Genomic DNA, 18,523 nt, shown 5'->3' on the forward strand with positions numbered 1-18,523 from the left:
GTGACCCAAACTCGGAGAACCGCCCTTTAGGCGGAGGACAAGGAGGGGGAGAGGCAGGAAGAAAACAACAACAAAAAAGGAAAGGGAGAAGGATCTCCTGGGAGGACAGGAGGAATCCTGCCCATTCAAAACGGAGAAAGAACTGATTCTCCAGGACTTGACCAATGAACAGCTGGAGATCTTAAATTTAACAGACTACCAACTACCGGAAGGCACTATCTCCCTACTACAAAAAGGCCTTAATTATAGCATCACCACCGACTTTGACTACAGCCAGTTTAAAATAGACCTGTATAAGAATATCAGGCGTTTGAACATACAATTACAATTCCTGAAGAAGGACTTCACCATTAAGAAACAGGGAGGCATGGGTCGGCATTCTACAGCAATTAGTGCCCTAGGATTTAGCCCTGGAATAGAATGGGACCAACAAGATCTCCTTAATTTGGAGATCCTGCGGGAATTGGAGGGAACAGAACCCCACCAGTCGGAGCAACCAAACTTCAGGGCCTGCAGATCAATATCACCGTTTCCTGTGCATCCGGGCTCCAGCCTGGACATCTTCCAAAAAATAATGGAAAAAGATATGAAAGCTGAGATGTATCCACAATCCCCAGGGAATCTAACGCCACAGGAGAAGAGAGCCCTTAAGTGGCTACAAAAGAGGCCTGACCTCCAAATTAAAAGTGCAGATAAGGGAGGGAGTATTGTCATCATGACAGAACAGCAATACAAGTTAGAGGCTCTAAGGCAACTCCAGGATATCAGTATCTACAGGCCTTTACATCAGGACCCTACAGTAGGTTATCAGGCCCGACTAAGATCCCTCCTTAGACGAGGTGCAGAGAAAGGTCTAATTAATACCAAGTTGGCCAATGACCTGCTTCCCGACTTTCCCATTAGGCCAGTATGGTACCATGTACCGAAGGTGCACAAGTCCCGGACCAACCCTCCGGGCCGGCCCATTGTCTCTGGCATTGGGTCGGTGACGGAGTGGTTGTCCAGGTACCTGGACCACGTCCTGAGACCCCTTCTAGATGAGATTCCATCTCATCTGGGGGACACACTTGATGTCCTCAAGGGGATTGACGGTCTCACGTGGGTCCGGGGCGATACACTTGCTACAATCGATGTGGAGAGTTTGTACAGCCGCATCCCACATGATTTGGGGGTGCGGACTGTGAGAGTCTTCCTCGACAGGACTGATAAGAGCAATGAATACAAGGATTTTTTGTGTGAATGCCTTACCTTTGTTCTGACCCACAACGCCTTTCTTTTCGACGGGAGTTGGTACTGGCAGGTGGCGGGGACGGCCATGGGAACGGCGGTCTCCTGCACCTATGCCAACATCTATTTGGCATGGTTTGAGGAAATATACGTCCACACAGATGTCAATCCTTTCCGCGGGCAACTTAGGATGTGGTCCAGGTATGTGGACGACATCCTTATTTTTTGGTCCGGGACTTGTGCAGCTTTTTATAACTTTGTGGCGTATATTAGTAATAACCCAATGAATATGGCCTTTACTGCCATTATCAGTGAGAGCAGGGTGCCCTTTTTGGACTTGGAGCTAGTGATCCAGGGTGACACCCTGGTCCCCAGAGGGTTTCGGAAACCCACTGCCTCAAATGCCCTCCTACACAAGTCAAGCTTCCATCCCCAACATGTAACTCAGTCAATACCATACAGCCAGTTCCTCAGGCTGCGCAGGAACAATGCAGAGGATGACACCTTTATTATGCAGTCAGAGGACTTGGGAGGCAGACTATTGAGTAGGGGATACGAACAGGAGACAATCCAGAGAGCCTTCAAGGCGGCACATAGGATTGACAGGAAGGATCTCCTTAGAAGACACAAGCGCAGGAGGAAATCCCTTAATGAGGGCCAAGTTCCATTTACATTCCAGTATTCCCCTATGGCCAGCAAATTGAAGGAAATCACGAAGAAAAATTGGGACATTCTCCTTGGGGACCCCCTGTTGAGGCCCCTAGTTAAGGATGGACCTCTTTTTTCATATAGGAAGGCCCCAACCATTGGATCCAAAATCACTAGGAGCGAGTTTGTCTCGCAAAAAAATGGCAACTGGTTGAGCGACCATCTGCCACAGGGGAACCACCGGTGTGGTAGGTGCGTATCGTGTGAGTTTATGGCCACCGGTTCCCGGCACCAAGTAGGTCCTCTCTCGCGCTTTACGCGGGATTTCATTACTTGCCAAACGTCGTTTGTAGTGTACGCGTTATGGTGCCCCTGTGGCAGATTTTACATAGGGGAAACCACGAGGCCACTCACAAGGAGATACCGTGAACACTTCCATTCCATTGAGTCAGGCAAGGGTTCTACCCGGGTCATTGCCCATATTAGAGAAGCCCATCAGGGGGATCCCACGAAATTGACCTTTGCCGGATTAAGACATGTGTTGCCCCCGAGACGTGGAGGCAACAGGGAGAGGATCCTAAAGAGAGAAGAGGCACGGTTAATATTGCAATCCGATGCGATGGGCCCTCTGGGCATGAATGACCATACTGACCTTGCATGTTTTTTGGATCCACAGATCTAACACATGTGGACCACTTGCACCTATGAACCATTATTTGCATTTTATCTTTTTTCTTATATAAATGTAATGAGCACCTCCCCAGGAGGGTCAGATATGTGGTTGCCCAGCCCCTGGCATGTTTTTGGCCATTCCCTGCTCTCGACATATAACTTATAGATGTATTTCATAGGGATAGTTTGTCCACATTATGATGGGATTCCCCTTATCCCCCTTGATAGCCGTTCCAGATTAGCTGTTTTTAACCTTTCCCCTCCCTGTTTTTATCATCACTTCAGGTTTGTTCAATAGTCACATGTGCAGGGTGTTGACACACAGTTAGATGCTACGAGCACTTTCATGCCATGACCTTAGTCTCCAATATTTCATGGCTCAAGTAAAATATTTTTCAAAATTAGCCATGCACTATTTTAAGCACTTTAATAGGGCTGACTCTGAGTACTAATTTTATACATGTTATTTATACATACATACACACTAGGTCATGCCCCTTACATCTGTTCACTTATCCCCTCACATATGGCCTTTGATGTAGCTGCATATTCCTATATGCCACAAGATGGCAGCACACCCTCCCAGACGACGGAGCAGCCTGAGTCGCAATGGCTGCTTGGGGAACCTAATACGAGCGCTCCCCTTACAGGCCTCCGTCCCTGGGAAACACCTGACGTCCCCCGCCTCGGGCTGCTTCCGCTTTACGCAGCCGAGACGGAGTGACCAGTGTTGATAGAGGGGCGGGACTTTTGGCGGAAGAACGCCGCACGCCGTCTAGTAAAGGTATTTAGGCCGCTTGTCCCATCATCTCGTTTGCAGCCTCCGTAGAAGCGCATAGCGCGAAACGGCCGTCAGGCTCTTCCTCCCTCTGCACCCACCGGCACGCCACAGCCATCCACCTCAGGGTACGTGTCTCCACCACAATGTCTTCATGCCTGCATGCATGTGCATGTTTTTGATTGCAAAACAAATAAATGTGATTTACAGCAGTGCCGGCGCTTTCCTTCTCTCCTTCAATGCTTCCCTTATGTCTGCAGACATGTGCAACTAATAACTTTGTTTTGGAGATGGATGGTTATTTTTTCCGACTTGAAATTAGTTGAGCTTTATATTTTGTGTTGTAGTTGTTTGATTAATTTAAATAAATTATAAATGGGGCAGGGTAGATTGCCATTTGTTGAAGATGCTAGATTTTATATGAGGCAGCTGAAGAGAACAAAATAGCCTGGCAATACTGTTGTACAACTTCAAATCAATGTGCTTTATTTATAAGGCATGTCCAGTGTCAGTCTTTCCAGTTAGATTAAACATGCACAAAAAGTGAAGACATACCGGGGTAGTGACAGAGTTGGTCAGTGGTTGGTGCTGGCCACAGCGTTGGGCCTGATGGCCATTTTGCACCACTGGGCGCTTCTTCCGATGCTGTGTCCTAAATATATGAGGAGTCTTCCAGTAGGGTACCTTTTTGTTAACCTCTCCTTGCTAAATAGTGCTTGTACAATATTGTTGTAATATATGTTATACAATATTGGTAATGTTACCGATATTCTGCTATCGCCTGTCGTAACCTAACACTAACATTTACCCTTCCCTACCTACATCCAACTGTTGAGTGATCGAGTCCCGTTCCTGGCAGATAACAGCAATTGTGTGTATGGAACCAAACAAAAGGCAGTATGGTTCTCTGGTGTTCAGTGCAGCTGCAGAAAATAACATAAGGAAGAAACCTTTACCAATTATTATTAGTTATATCAGTTTATTGATACATTTCCAAAGTGTTGCTGTCACCCACTGACTGTATACAAAGATTGGTATCTGTAGTAACTCCATTTTGGCTGCTGGCTTTCTATTTTTGTGCATTTACTTTGTCTATAACATGACTATGGACCCAGGTCTGGAAAGTCTGCAGATTTCTCTGCAAAAGAGAACAGGAAGCCCCTTATGACAAAGACGTAACTACTTATGGCAGGGGCGTAACTACTTATGGCAGGGGCGTAACTACTTATGGCAGGGGCGTAACTACTTATGGCAGGGGCGTAACTACTTATGGCAGGGGCGTAACTACTTATGGCAGGGGCGTAACTACTTATGGCAAGGGCGTAACTACTGGGGGGGGGCTCAGAGCTGTATGGGGGCCCCAATTACTACTTCAATCCCTCCAATAAACGTGTCCATCGTTCAGATCAGGTGTTTTTGTGGCTACTCTTGTTATGGGTTTTAAAGAGAAACTGTAACCAAGAATTGAACTTCATCCCAATCAGTATCTGATACCCCCTTTCCCATGAGAAATCTATTCCTTTTCACAAACGGATCATCAGTGGGGCTCTGTATGGCTGATATTGTGGTGAAACCCCTCCCACAGCGTGATGTCAGGACCATGGTTCTAACATCACACTGTACGAGCCTTTGTTGCATTGTGGGAAATAACAGCTGTTTACAACTGTGTCCAATTGCCAAAAAAGCAAGCAGCATCTCCTTCCACAGACATCACCTGCCAGCAGTAAAAATGTCACCATGTGATAAATGTCAGAATGTAAATCATGGAGCGGAAAAATTTTACATGGGCAAACACTGACTAAATCATTTATACATAATTATTGTAAAAATGAAGCACTTTTTTATTAATTATTTTCACTGGAGTTCCTCTGTAAGATTACGATGGCCACACTTGTTTTATGACCCTTGCAAGATGGGCCACCAGGATGTCAGAGTCACCGGGGGTTTGCAAGGGAAAGGGTGTGAAAACTGGGGGGGGGCGCTATCAAAGTTTTTTTTTTGGGGGGGGGCGTGATTGGTTGCTACGCTCTTGCCTTATGGTGTAAAATTTCAATGAAGATGTGAATTCAAAGATCAATATGATACTCACAAACCCGGGTTGCAGGATGCCAACCACGATAAATGGCTGTGATTGCGGTGGATCCAACTCTTCTCTGAAGTGTAAGCATTTTCTCTGCTCTGCCTGCTCTTCAAGAAAAACATATGACCATTATTGTGAAAAAATGTAAAATGCATGTAAACACGTACAAATAAAACGTACATTTCTCCCAGAGTAAAATGAGCTATAAATTACTTTTCTCCTATGTTGCTGTCACTTACAGTAAGTAGTAGTAATCTGACATTACCAGGTTTTGGGCTAGTCCATCTTCATGGGGGATTCTCAGCATAGCCTTCATGCTTTATAAAGACATTCCCTAAAAAAGATAGGTACAAAGATGCTGACCAGCCTCCCTGCTTGCTTCACACTTTTTTGGCAGTTGGACGGAGCAACTGCCATTCACTAAAGGATACCCGAGGTGACACGTGACATGATGAGACATGGGTATGTACAGTGCCTAGCACACAAATAACTATGCTGTGTTCCTTTTTTTCTTTCTCTGTCTGAAAGAGTTAAATATCAGGTATTTTACCTCTTTCTTGCTCTCAGAAGCCATTTTCTGCTAGAAAAGTGTTTTATAGTTGGAATTTCTTATCAGTGAGGGTCACACTGTAGTCACTTCCTGTCTGAGTCAGGACTGAGTCAGCCACTTACATACCTGATATTTAACTCTTTCAGGCAGAGAAAGAAAAAATGGAACACAGCATAGTTATTTGTGTGCTAGGCACTGTACATACACATGTCTATCTCATTATGTCACATGTCACTTCAGGTATCCTCTAAGTGCTTTTGAAAATAAAGTAAATACTGAGATTCCCCCACGAAGAGATGGACCACGCCAAAACCTGTCAGTTGTGTCAGATTTCTACTACCTACTGTAAATGCCAGCAGCATAGGAGAAACATAATATATGGCTCATTATACTCTGGAAGAAAGGTACTTCCTATTTGAATGTGTTTATATGTATTTTAAATGTTATGATTTTCACGATAGTGGAAATCATAAGGAGCCTGGTGGGTGGGCAAGAGTGTCAAAACCTGACCTGACTGAACATCACCCCCAATCGAGTTATGTAGTTAAAGGGGATCTTCAGCCTAAACAAACATACTGTCATCAAGTTACATTAGTTATGTTAATTAGAATAGATAGGTAATATAATCTCTTACCCACCCTGTTTTAAAAGAACAGGCAAATGTTTGTGATTCATGGGGGCAGCCATCTTTTTGGTTGAAAGGAGGTGACAAGGAGCAGGAGACACAGTTCCAACTGTCCTGTGTCCTGATAACCCTTCCCAGCTGCACATACTAGGCTTCAAATGTCAAATTCAAAATGTAAAAAAAAAAAAAAATTGCACCAAAACAGCAGAACAAGAACAACAAAATCAGAAATCCCATCATGCTTTGCACAGCATCAGGGGAAAAAAGCCCGGGCAGTTTTCTTCTGTGCAGCTAAAAATCAGGCTTGTATAAGAGAAACAAAGTTCTGATGCTGTGAAACTGTTAAAGAAACACCAAGCCTTTTCAGTGCTGCTGAGTCGATTTTTAGTCCGGAGGTTCACTTTAACTAAGATGGGACAATCGCTTAGAGGCAATTTGCTGATTTTATCCTCCTTTACAATTTTTTTTTACTTTTTGGGCGCCTACTCACGTCTTCATATAACATGACAAGTGATTGTGCTGTGGGTGTAGAATAATTGTGCTTGTTTTCTCTTGTTTTTCTTTGTTGCAGCTTGGCAATAGTGCAGTCAGCAAGGACTGCCTTCAGATGTATTTTAGCAGCAAACCGCCTCCGAACCAGTTCTATGGGAGAGCCTACCTGTGTAAAGCTCAGCTAGACACACCCCTCAACGCCAGTGATGTGGTAGGTTCTCCATTAACTGACGACATTCAGTATGTTCAACTTATAATATAGAGACAGTATAATTGGCAGTGGAGTCACAATCTCACAAGCAGTTATTGGGTAGCTGAAGGTGGATTCTGACTCTGATGCATAATAAATGCAAATTGTAAAGAGAAAATATGATGGACTTGATTCACTAAACCGTGATAAGACAAATATCACACGTTATCAAAGATATCACACGTTATCAAAAGTTATCACGTTATCAAAGTTAACACGCCTTGTCAGAGTAGCATAGCGAGCGCTACAAACCCGCAGGGGCTCAGGGCAGGACGAGTGCCATTGCCAATAAGCCAAGTTCGTAGCGCTTGCTATGCTACTCTGATAAGGCGTGTTAACTTTAATAAAGTGTGATAACTTTTGGTCCCCTTCCCTCCCAAAAATACATATACGGCATATAAACGCTAAAAAAAAAAATCAAAGCTCAAACCTTTTCATGAATATCTCAGCCAGGGTGTACTTTTTCTGCTTTGGGACTAATTGTTGGCTAGTAAGATCCCTCCAGTGCCTTTTGCCTCTTTTCTTAGACCTAAAAAATGAAACTGCCTCAGAGTGTTTTGAGGGCATGGACTGTGACAAAGACGGTTAACCATGCCGTTGCCACTGCGTTGCATGCTGCGCTCTGTCTTTGCAACTTCTGGCTTTGAATACGCGAGCAGATGGCGAGCAGCGTACATTGCAGTGGCGAGAGGCGGTAACGTGGGAAAGTTAGCCCTCTGTGCCGCAGCCCATGCCCCCTGTACAAGCCACGATAGTTGCACACAACATTTTGTGTACCTATCCTCAACCATCCCTACTCCACACCTTCACCAGGTTATATATTTTGGTGCTGCTGTTGTATAAAAACAAGTATTTTAACATATAAGTTGATATAGAGATCAAAATATTTGCTGCTAAGGTACTGTGTTGGTAATCCCAGAAATGAGCCTTAGTGGTGTATAAAAACTTTTGTAGCACAAAGGGACCCCACAAATCTGTTTATTGAAGGACTTCCCATGTTGCCCTCCAAGCAGCACAATTCCATGCACCCCACACACTTTACTTTTTATTTTTATTTTTTTAAATGGCACAATGCTACTCAGTCACTAAAGCAAGAAGTTTTGAATCTGGATGATACCATTTATTGGCTAACTTAAAACATCCATATATCAAAAGAGGATAAATGGATTTTTTTGTAAACACAAATCGATGCCATTGCAGTGCCTTAATTGAAACAAGGAATCCAAATAGGGTCTTGAGAGGATGTTAGCTGATTTATGAAAAATAGATCAGACTTTTTGTTTACTTAATCCTTACATAACTGGGACTCTGCCTGGTACAGAAGCATCATAAATTCCCGAGTTAGCTACAAGCAAAATGCATCTGAACTTGGAATTTACGATTCCTCTGTGCCAGGCAGAGTCTCAGTTTTGTGAGGAATGTGGTCTGTCTTACTGCAGCCTTTCCTAGTTGCACAGTGGCTGTATTATCTCTGTTATATAATCTAATCTTCTTTCCTTTGTCAGTTTTGTCGGACTCGGGCACTCAGGCAGGAATGTGCTGCTCTGCTTGTGATAGGCAGAAGCTATACACATCCTCTCCACGCCCCCTCCAGGCTCTGTATGAGTCACAGACTTGAGCTTCTCTCAGCCTATCACATGCTGGTTAGCAGCCATGTTTTTTTGTTTGTAAACACTGCCTAAAACTGGCAATTACAAGCCAGGATTGCAGCAGGGAGTGGCAGAAACAGCACAGAGGGGCCCAGGAGAACATAATGAATAGAATGGTATGTTTTTTATTGTAAGAATGTTAGGGCCCTTTTACACTTAATCAGTTGGTGTGCGTTAGTACGCGTTAGTACGCGTTTTTTCCATAGCAGTGCATTGTGAAAAAGATTTCAGTTAAAACGCGTTAAGTGAGAAAGGTGCCATAAGAAAACATGAGCATTACTTTGAAAATCAGTTTTCTTTCCGGTTTTTAACTGAGAGCAACTGATTAAGTGTAAAAGGGCCCTTAGAGTACAGATTCTCTTTAAGTTAGCTAATAAATGGTATCATCCTGATTCAAAATGTCTTGCTTGTATCGATGGCTAACACAGTACAATACTCTACTGCTCCTACAGTCATTAAAGGGACACTTAAGTCAAACAAAAAAAAAATGAGTTTTACTCACCTGGGGCTTCCAATAGCCCGCTGCAGCTGTCCGGTGCCCTCGCCATCTCCCTCCGATCCTCCTGGCCCCGCCGGCAGCCACTTCCTGTTTCGGTGACAGGAGCTGACAGGCTGGGGACGCGAGTGATTCTTCGCATTCCTGGCAACAATAGCGCCCTCTATGCTGCTATAGCATATACCATATACCATATAGCAGCATAGAGGGTGCTAATGTGTCTGGGAACGCAAAGAATCACTTGCGTTCCCAGCCTGTCAGCTCCTGTCACCGAAACAGGAAGTGGCTGCCGGCGGGGCCAGGAGGATCGGAGGGAGACGGCGAGGGCACCGGACAGCTGCAGGAGGCTATTGGAAGCCCTAGGGGAGTAAAACTCATTTTTTTTGTTTGACTTAAGCGTCCCTTTAATAAGCATTCAGTCAGTATGGAATGAAGAAGTTTTGGTCTCTTTTAGGATAAACTGGAAAAGTCGGTGGCCTACTATCTAAAGTCCATCGAATTTGCAAAAAAACAGCCAAGGTAAGAGCTGTATTTTGTTTTCCTTTAACTTTATAAACAAAACCATGTTTTGACGATAGCTGAATACAGATTTTCACAGCATGTCATGTTTCATTATTTTATCTTTTGCCTTTGACTTGTTTATAATGTGGAGCCAGGTCTTTGTGCGGTTCATCCCCCCCCCCCCATCCCCCCACCTATGCTTCTGTGACAGTTGTACATTTCTAAAGCAAAAGTTTCTCTGGGGATTCGGGTATAGATCTACACACCATTCACAACTGCCATTTCAAGATGGCTCAGTGCCTTTATTTCACACATCACTGTCTATAATTAGCTGCAAGAGTCTAAGGGGGCATTAGCGTGCATATCTGGGTCTGTCTGATGGTTTTCAAAGTCTGAAGTGAACTCATAGATTTTAAAGTTAACCTGTGACTTTAAAAAACAATCAAATAAAACACATCACCTGAATCTGCACCCCCTCTGGATCCAGTGCCGAAGACCTAGAAGAATAAATGACTGGACAGAGCAAGGATGGAGAAGGCTCTGTGCTATCCAGAGCCCTCTCTCTACATTTGTATGTATAAAAAATTTGCTTTAACGTGGACCTGAACTCTTGCACGGGACAGAAGTTCAGGTCAGCTGGCTGCCTTGGCAGCGCAGCTAATTTGTAAACACAGGATGTTAACCGTATGTCTGCTTTCATGAAAGCAGGAAGAAGACACACTGCAGATGTATTGCAGGATTTGTATCAGCTGTATCAAATAAATTTTTTCTTTAAAGATTATTATGCTGTTGCTTATCTTTTTGAGCAGAGAGGAAGTTCTGAGTTCAGGTCAACTTAAATAATTGACAGTCATTCAAGGTATTACCTAGATCACCATTTGTTGGTTTGGTGTCAGCATATCCGCTCCACAACTAACACTGGACCATACTTCACAAGTTTTAGGAGTCACAAAATAATCTTATTACCATCAGGATCTTAAAAAAACAGAACTAGTAAAAAGGGTTCCAAGCACGTCTGGTGATTTAGGCGCTACTATAGGTTGCATCTAAATATGTAAGTTGGGTGCCGACGTTGCTGGAGTTTAGCTATATTATAGGTGATCTCTGGCTAGCAGTGGGGCAGCACAGGGACTGTGGCTAGCGGCGCTTTTATCTCTAATGGGCAGTTGGCTATAATTTAGCCAAGCACCATTCGGCTGCGCCTATTTGGCTATAGTATAGCATTGCACCGTGGATATGTTTGTGAGCTGGGATTCAGCTACAGCCGGCATCCAAGCTTTCATTATAGCTCTACTATAGCTGAGTGCTGGGGGTTTGCTACTAGTGTTAGGCTTATGTAGGAGAGGTTAATGTTAGGCATAGGTAGGGGAAGGTTAGTGTGAAATTTAGTCTACAGGAGGCGATAGTTGAATATGAGCAACGTTACTGATATATTACTATCGGCAACATCTCATATCCCTTTTACAGTAGATGTACGTCTTAAAATAAAACTAACACCAGAGGCATATCTAAAGGGGTGCAGGCATGGCTCGTGCCATGGGCGCCATGCCTCCACCTTCATCCCTCATGCTGCACCACCATACTGAGAGATGCCGCTCGTTACATACACTTGGGGATCTAACTAGCAACCTATACTGGGGAGGGACTCATCTAATTACCTATGTTGGGACTGGAACATTAACTGGTTGACTACCTATACTGGGAGGGCTACTTCAGGCTACATATACTAGGGGCGACCTCTGGCTATCTGGCTATTTATACTGGGTGGCTAACTCTGGTGACCTATACTGGGGGCTACCTGTGATAATACATAGAGGGGGGGCTAATTCTCACTACATATACTGGAGTGGACACCTCTGGTTATCAACACTGGAGGGACACTAATTGGATATGGGGCGCAATTTCAGCGTTTGCCATAGGCGCTATATTACCTAGATACGCTCCTGTGTAGCATGGCACTGTCTTGTCAAATCATAATTAATAAAATCATAAAATTCTTTCCTGGTCATAAGGGATCCATGCTTGTCTACTTGCACAGCCGTTGCATGATTTCATTCTCACTAGTCTTGTGAAGTTAGTCATGTTTGTTTTCCTTTACAAGGCCGTCGCCGAGCTACCCTCATCTGCTCAATCGTGTGTTGATGCAAAGATTTATATTATTATTAAGGGCCAAAATATGCTCCTAATTTCTCTTGGCACTCAGAAATCATTTCCTCTGCCAAGCTCATAATTAACCCCTATACCAGCATGTTTTGTATGCAGATAGACTAATTAGCGACTAGAGTTCCTGCTTCATTAGACAACCTCCTGTTTGCTTAAGACAGCCCAAAGGTGTACTCCGACTCCCGCCACCAGGCTCCCCTGCTTATCCATGTTTTGGCCAGATGTAAAATTAATGGGCAGCTACAAATTAGCCTTCGTGACACAAACAATTTAGAATGTTTTGATCTTCATGCTAGTAGAACAACTGCAAGAGAAATAATGGATGCAAGGGAGATTAACAACTTTTTTGTCAGCTTCAGAAATTCAGGAGCCCATTTATAGGCGAGTGGAAAACTAAATATGGTCACCATTTTAATAGGAGTGAATGTTGTGTGTCTGTATTTTTTTTAGTTCAAAGGATTAATGTTATGTGTTTAATTTGACCACATCCTTAAAACCTGAACTGAAAATTAAAAGTCAAAATAAACATACACAAGTCATACTAACCTCCTGTGCAGTCTACTCCTCAATCTATTTTTCCTCTCCTGCGTCCTATTTGTCCACTGTGATCAATGGAATTCTCCGTCCTCCATTTTGAAAATATCCATTACCCCATAACAGCTTTCTGGTCAGCACACTGTTAAACTGTAACATCGCCCACTTGAGCCATAGGGAAACCAGGACACATCAGTTCTCCTCTCAGATGTATATATAACTGACAGCAACTGATATATTTCAGTTCTGACAAATTGTTGTCAAAACTGGAAGGGATCACTGTAAGAAGAAAATGGTAAGCTTCTGAGAGGAACTGATGGCAAGGTAACTATGTAATGTTCATTTGAAGTTACCTCATGTGTTTATTTTAAATAATCTTACTCAGTACAGGTTCTCTTTAAGAGCCTTGTCATGCCGAAAAATGCAATCACTAGCAGTTACCGTTCATGATTTTTAAAGCCAATTTTTTTTAGCAGCAGCTTGAACACTGCACTGGACACACTGCCCTTGCTGGAACACTGCAGTAGCAGGAACACTGGGAATACTGCACTAGTGGGAACACTGCACCAGCAGGAACACTGGGAGCACTGTACTAGCGGGAACACTGGGAATACCGCACTAGTGGGATCACTGCATTAGTGGGAACACTGCAGTAGCAGGAACACTAGGAACACTGCATTGGCGGGAACACTGCACTAGCAGGAACACTGGAAACACTGCATTGGCGGGGACACTGCACTAGCGATTTGCTGATTGCCGGCAATCGCAGCACAAAAATCTCCCAATCGGCCCCAGTGTGAAATAGCCCCTAGGGCAGTTTTCCACTAAGAAATGCTGTGATGCGATTGCGGTTCTTCAATTTTCCACTAACAGGATCTGTCGTGTGTGCAGCGCGATTGTGATGCATTTGCGGTTTCTGATGGGGGAAAAAATGTAGCAGGCACAACGATTGTGAGAAAAATCACGTCTCAAACGTGGCGCACAAATGTAAATAACTAAAGTAAGTACCTAGCGTTTTGCGATCAGTTCACAAAATGCACTCAGTGGAAAATAGCCCTTAGTCCCTGCTGTCACCCTATTTAAACACTGCAGGAGGAGCGCAGCTACATTTGTTGGTTAGTATGTGTCCTAAATTCACTGTGGTCGTAGGGATGGTCAGTGAGATGCAGATAATTCAGAGTTGATGCAGGATTATGCAAATGTATGTGAATCAGTGAAGCTTCAAAATGGACCAATTAAATCTCACCAAGGTGGATTTCGATTGATCTATGTTCAAGGTGTGTACATTTACATATATCATTTGCATAATCCTGCATCAGCTCGGAATTATTTCATTTCATTGACCATCCCTATCGGCCTGACTTCAAGCCGTAGTTCTCTTGACCCTATGTCATTTCAGCCCATCAGTTATAAATGGTGCAAGTGAGAGAAATGGGAATCTCTTGAGAGAATAAACAACTATATCTTTACTGCTATAGCCAAAAATAACTTTTTAGAATCCCACAGTTTTATTCTTAACATTTTATTTTCTTAACTGCACAACCCAGTCTTTCACACAGTCTGACAAAGTTTAAAGTCATGATCCATGAACTACTGTCTTTTTTTTTTTTTACTCATCACCTGCAGTAAGAAGCTGTTCTCTACCAGGAAAGAGTTTGTGGCTGTAATTTCCTTATCAGTAAGGGTTAGGCTATAGTCTGACTAGGATCCCGATTAGCTAACCTCTCTTTCCATCCACTAAATTATGCCTGACCCTGTTTTATGGCGATAGCTTGACTTAAAGGGACTCCGAGCAGTGCAGCAACTATGGAAAGATGCACATCATTTTAAAGCTCTCTTTCTCCTCTTTCCAATGATATATACACCACCGCCCTACGCCTTTTACTTTTCGCTATTTTCGCGATTGAAATTGCAGCAGCCGTAATTGAAATTGCCGAAAATAGAGAAAACTAAAAGGCGTAGGGCGACGATTTAGGGGTCGTCAGAAAGAGGAGAAAGAGAGCTTTAAAATAATATCCATCTTTCCATAGTTACCAAGGAGAGTGGTGAAGACCGCTCACCCCAGAAAGAGCAGTGCCAGACCAGGATAGCTGATCCTAGAAAATACTTGAAGACGAAAATGGTCCGCACAATGCTCCTAAGATCCTATATTTTATTTGTGGACGTATCCAAAGGTCAACACATATCACCAGCTGACATGTTTCGGACCTACTGGTCCTTATTCATAGCTAGAGTGCAAATAACACAAAAGGCCTCCTATATACCCTCCTTCGGTGGAGTGGGTGGCTCCCTAGACAATGTCCAGGGAAACACCCCCAGCCCCACACACAGGGGGGGATATGTACAATATGAAGTACAACACCTAAAAAGAAAAGTAAAATAAGACAACATACTAATTGTTCAAAGCTAGGTGTTGAATTAAAACGGGAGGCCTAGAGGCATAACGTACAAAATTCCAATCAAATCCCACACCAGTATATAAATGTAGAAAAAATATATACATAATAAAACCTATAAAACTATATAGAAAATGTGATTTGTACAATTAAAACCATCAAGGAGCAGCATATGTAGAGGGAATATGCACTAGGTTAGAAGCGCCAGATCCCAGCGGGAGTTCATACCCTTTGGGAGTCTCGTGCCCATTCTGAAAATCCACAAAGCCTCCCGGCTCTTGAGCCGTTTAGTTGTGTCCCCCCCTCTCCGTGCAGGAAAAATTCTCTCCAAGCCATGGAAGGAAAAAGAGGACATGTCACCTTGGTGGACCTGGCGAAAATGCTTCGCCACATTGGAAACGTTGGAGCTAAGCCAAGCGGGACCGCAGTAATGTTCCCCTATCCTAGCACGTAACGGTCTCGTGGTGCATCCCACATACTGCAGGGCACAAGTCCCACAGGTAATGAGATACACCACGTTCGACGTCCCGCAATTAACGAATTGCCTAATGGGGAAACTGCGTCCGTTCGATGTTGACGTAGCAACTCGAGTTCGAGTGTGGACCCTGCAATAGTGACATGTTCTCACTCCACATCCGTATGAGCCCAACACATTCAGCCAGGTAGAAGACCTGGTTCGGGACTCATACAGACTAGGAGACAATGTTTGTGCCAAAGTGGGAGCACGCCTACTTGCAAAGCGTACCCCCTGTTGCAAAACACAACGTAGGTCCTCATCACCCTCCAATACTGGGAGATACTTCCTAACGATAGACACAATCTTGTCATATTCCTCACTGTATGTTGTAACAAAAGTGGGTTTTGAAACCCCTAAATTGGCATCCGAGTCACCCGTATTTCTAAGCAAAAGATCTCTGCTTTTAGAATTGGCTCTGACCTGTGCTCTGTTGATCATCCAATTGGGGTACCCCCTCTCTTTCAATCTGGTCCCTACCGTTACAAACTCCTCCCCAAGCCAAGACCCCCTCGAACAATTCCTGCGGGCCCTGGTGAATTCACCCACCGGGACCCCCCGTATAGTGTGTTTTGGGTGACAGCTAGTAGCCCGAAGGGTGGTGTTCCCGCTACACGGCTTTCTGTAGGTCCTAGAGTGTATCCTCCCCTCATCGGAGTCTCCCACCAAAGTAACATCTAAATAATCAATAGAGCCCACCCCCCAATTGGAGGTGAACTGTAAATTAAAGATATTGGTGTTCAACTCTTTCATAAATGGGGGGATATCCTCAGGGTTACCCTTCCACACCAAGAGAAGGTCGTCAATGTACCTCCCGTACCACGCAACATCCCCCAGAAGGCGGCTCTCACCCCCAAAGATGTGGCACTCCTCCCACCAACCCATATAGAGGTTTGCTAGTGACGGAGAGAACTTGGCCCCCATGGAGGCGCCACACCTCTGGAGGTAGAAGCCACCATCATTATCTCCTATGAAGAAACCAAATTGGTGGACTTAAGGTTCAAAATTACTGATCTGGAAACAAATATTGTTAGTTTTAAAAAATTTGAACAGTACGATAGATTGCATAACAGAATGCGTGATAACATTGCTAAATTAGAGTCCATCATTACCGAAACAAAAAGAACCAAGTACCTGAGAGATGTTGAGGATTATAGGCGTAAGGGGGTTTATGAATGGGGAAAGTGGGAGTCCATGGCTAGATCACCAAGGTCACCGAGGCCTATTCTACGCAATTCACAAAAAAACCAGGGCAGACGAGTTAGCTTTAGCTCTCCGGAGGTGTCGGATCTCTCCGACTCCTCGGATCCCAGGAAATCGATCCAGCCTAGGAGAGTTATGGATAACAATATTTCTGCAACCTCAAAAAACCTCCAGGGCCAGGCCACCCCCTACAGGATACAGAGAAAGAGCCGCAGGAAGGGCAGGAGATGGGGAGACAGAAGACCAGACGGGCGGGAGTGAAACATAGGACCACAAGGGGTAGTCCAGGGAGGGTCGCACCATGTAATGTAGTCAATCTATCAAAATATGAGCTCACTGATATGGAGAGGGATGTTCTCGCGAAGGGCCTCTCTTTCGCACCTACTAATCACATGGATGTATTTACAACTATTGTGGATGTGAATAGGTTTGTGAGAACTATCCTTCTGCGAAAACATTTCCTAAAATGTGAGAGTGGGATTCCTGGGACCAAGGTCACGGTGGGCGCTACTGATATTGGAGATTTTGAGGAAACCAGGGCCAGATGGGCTTTGGACTGCCTGGCAGCTGAAAACTCAGGATTAATCTCCTTAGATGATGTTAAGCCCATCCGTGCCCGGAACCCAGACTTCTACCCTCTAGCTAGCAGGACCCCCCATGTAGAGACCTTCCAGGAGTTGGTGGAGAGGGAACTGGTAGAGCTGGAGGGTGCTCGTAGTTCTAGGAACTCCAATTTGTCGCATCGGGAGCGACAGGCCCTCCAGAGTCTTAAGAATAATTCTGACATTGTTGTTCGAAATGCAGATAAAGGGGGGGCCGTTGTCGTTCTCGATAGCGAGAGCTACAAAATGGAGGCTCTGAGACAATTGGAGGACCCCACAGTTTATCAGAGACTTAAGGGAGACCCCATGAGACCTTTCCAGAGGGAGCTTTTTGAACTCCTGTCTTTTGGTCGAGATCTGGGTGTTTTGGATCAGAAACTTTTTGACTACTTGGCGGTGACCCATCCTGTTACCCCAATTTTCCACCACCTTCCCAAAATCCACAAGCCGGGCGCTCCCCCGGAGGGTAGGCCCATTGTGGCTGGCATTGGCTCTCTGGGGGAGCGCCTGAGCGAGTGGATTGATTCTCTGTTACAACCACTTGTGATGAGGCTTCCAGGCTTTATCAGAGACACAAAGCACTTACTTGCAAGCCTGGAGGGCTTCTCTTGGAACGATCATTTTGTGTGGGTGACAATCGATGTTAAGGCCTTGTATTCATGTATACCCCATGACCTGGCCATCCAAGCTATTGAGCACCACCTTGAGAAATACTCCGCGTATTCTGAAGACCTAAGATCCTTCATTTGTCTGGCCGTCAAGTACCTCCTGTCCCGCAATTATTTCATGTTTGATGGTGGCTTCTACCTCCAGAGGTGTGGCGCCTCCATGGGGGCCAAGTTCTCTCCGTCACTAGCAAACCTCTATATGGGTTGGTGGGAGGAGTGCCACATCTTTGGGGGTGAGAGCCGCCTTCTGGGGGATGTTGCGTGGTACGGGAGGTACATTGACGACCTTCTCTTGGTGTGGAAGGGTAACCCTGAGGATATCCCCCCATTTATGAAAGAGTTGAACACCAATATCTTTAATTTACAGTTCACCTCCAATTGGGGGGTGGGCTCTATTGATTATTTAGATGTTACTTTGGTGGGAGACTCCGATGAGGGGAGGATACACTCTAGGACCTACAGAAAGCCGTGTAGC

The 18,523-nt window shown here is 44.6% G+C and overlaps 2 protein-coding genes across 7 annotated transcripts in view; one reads left to right on the plus strand and one right to left on the minus strand.

The window, feature by feature from the left end:
• The window catches only part of GABRP (gamma-aminobutyric acid type A receptor subunit pi), a 321,182-nt gene extending 315,465 nt beyond the window's left edge, over positions 1–5,717 (minus strand). For both annotated transcript variants that reach the window (XM_068256854.1, XM_068256853.1), the window contains exons 1-2: positions 5,645–5,717; positions 5,415–5,507 (exon numbers count right to left, since the gene is read on the minus strand). The gene's annotated coding sequence lies outside the window, so the exon portion shown is untranslated. The remainder of the gene's footprint in view (positions 1–5,414; positions 5,508–5,644) is intronic.
• Positions 1–18,523, plus strand: part of CFAP46 (cilia and flagella associated protein 46) — a 287,892-nt gene that overhangs the window by 23,322 nt on the left and 246,047 nt on the right. For all 5 annotated transcript variants that reach the window (XM_068256846.1, XM_068256850.1, XM_068256848.1 and 2 more), the window contains exons 4-5: positions 7,152–7,283; positions 9,922–9,986. In XM_068256846.1, the coding sequence (XP_068112947.1) occupies positions 7,152–7,283; positions 9,922–9,986 (197 nt within the window). The remainder of the gene's footprint in view (positions 1–7,151; positions 7,284–9,921; positions 9,987–18,523) is intronic.

The sequence above is a fragment of the Hyperolius riggenbachi genome, chromosome 10, assembly GCF_040937935.1.
Source record: "Hyperolius riggenbachi isolate aHypRig1 chromosome 10, aHypRig1.pri, whole genome shotgun sequence".
Lineage (NCBI taxonomy): Eukaryota > Metazoa > Chordata > Amphibia > Anura > Hyperoliidae > Hyperolius > Hyperolius riggenbachi.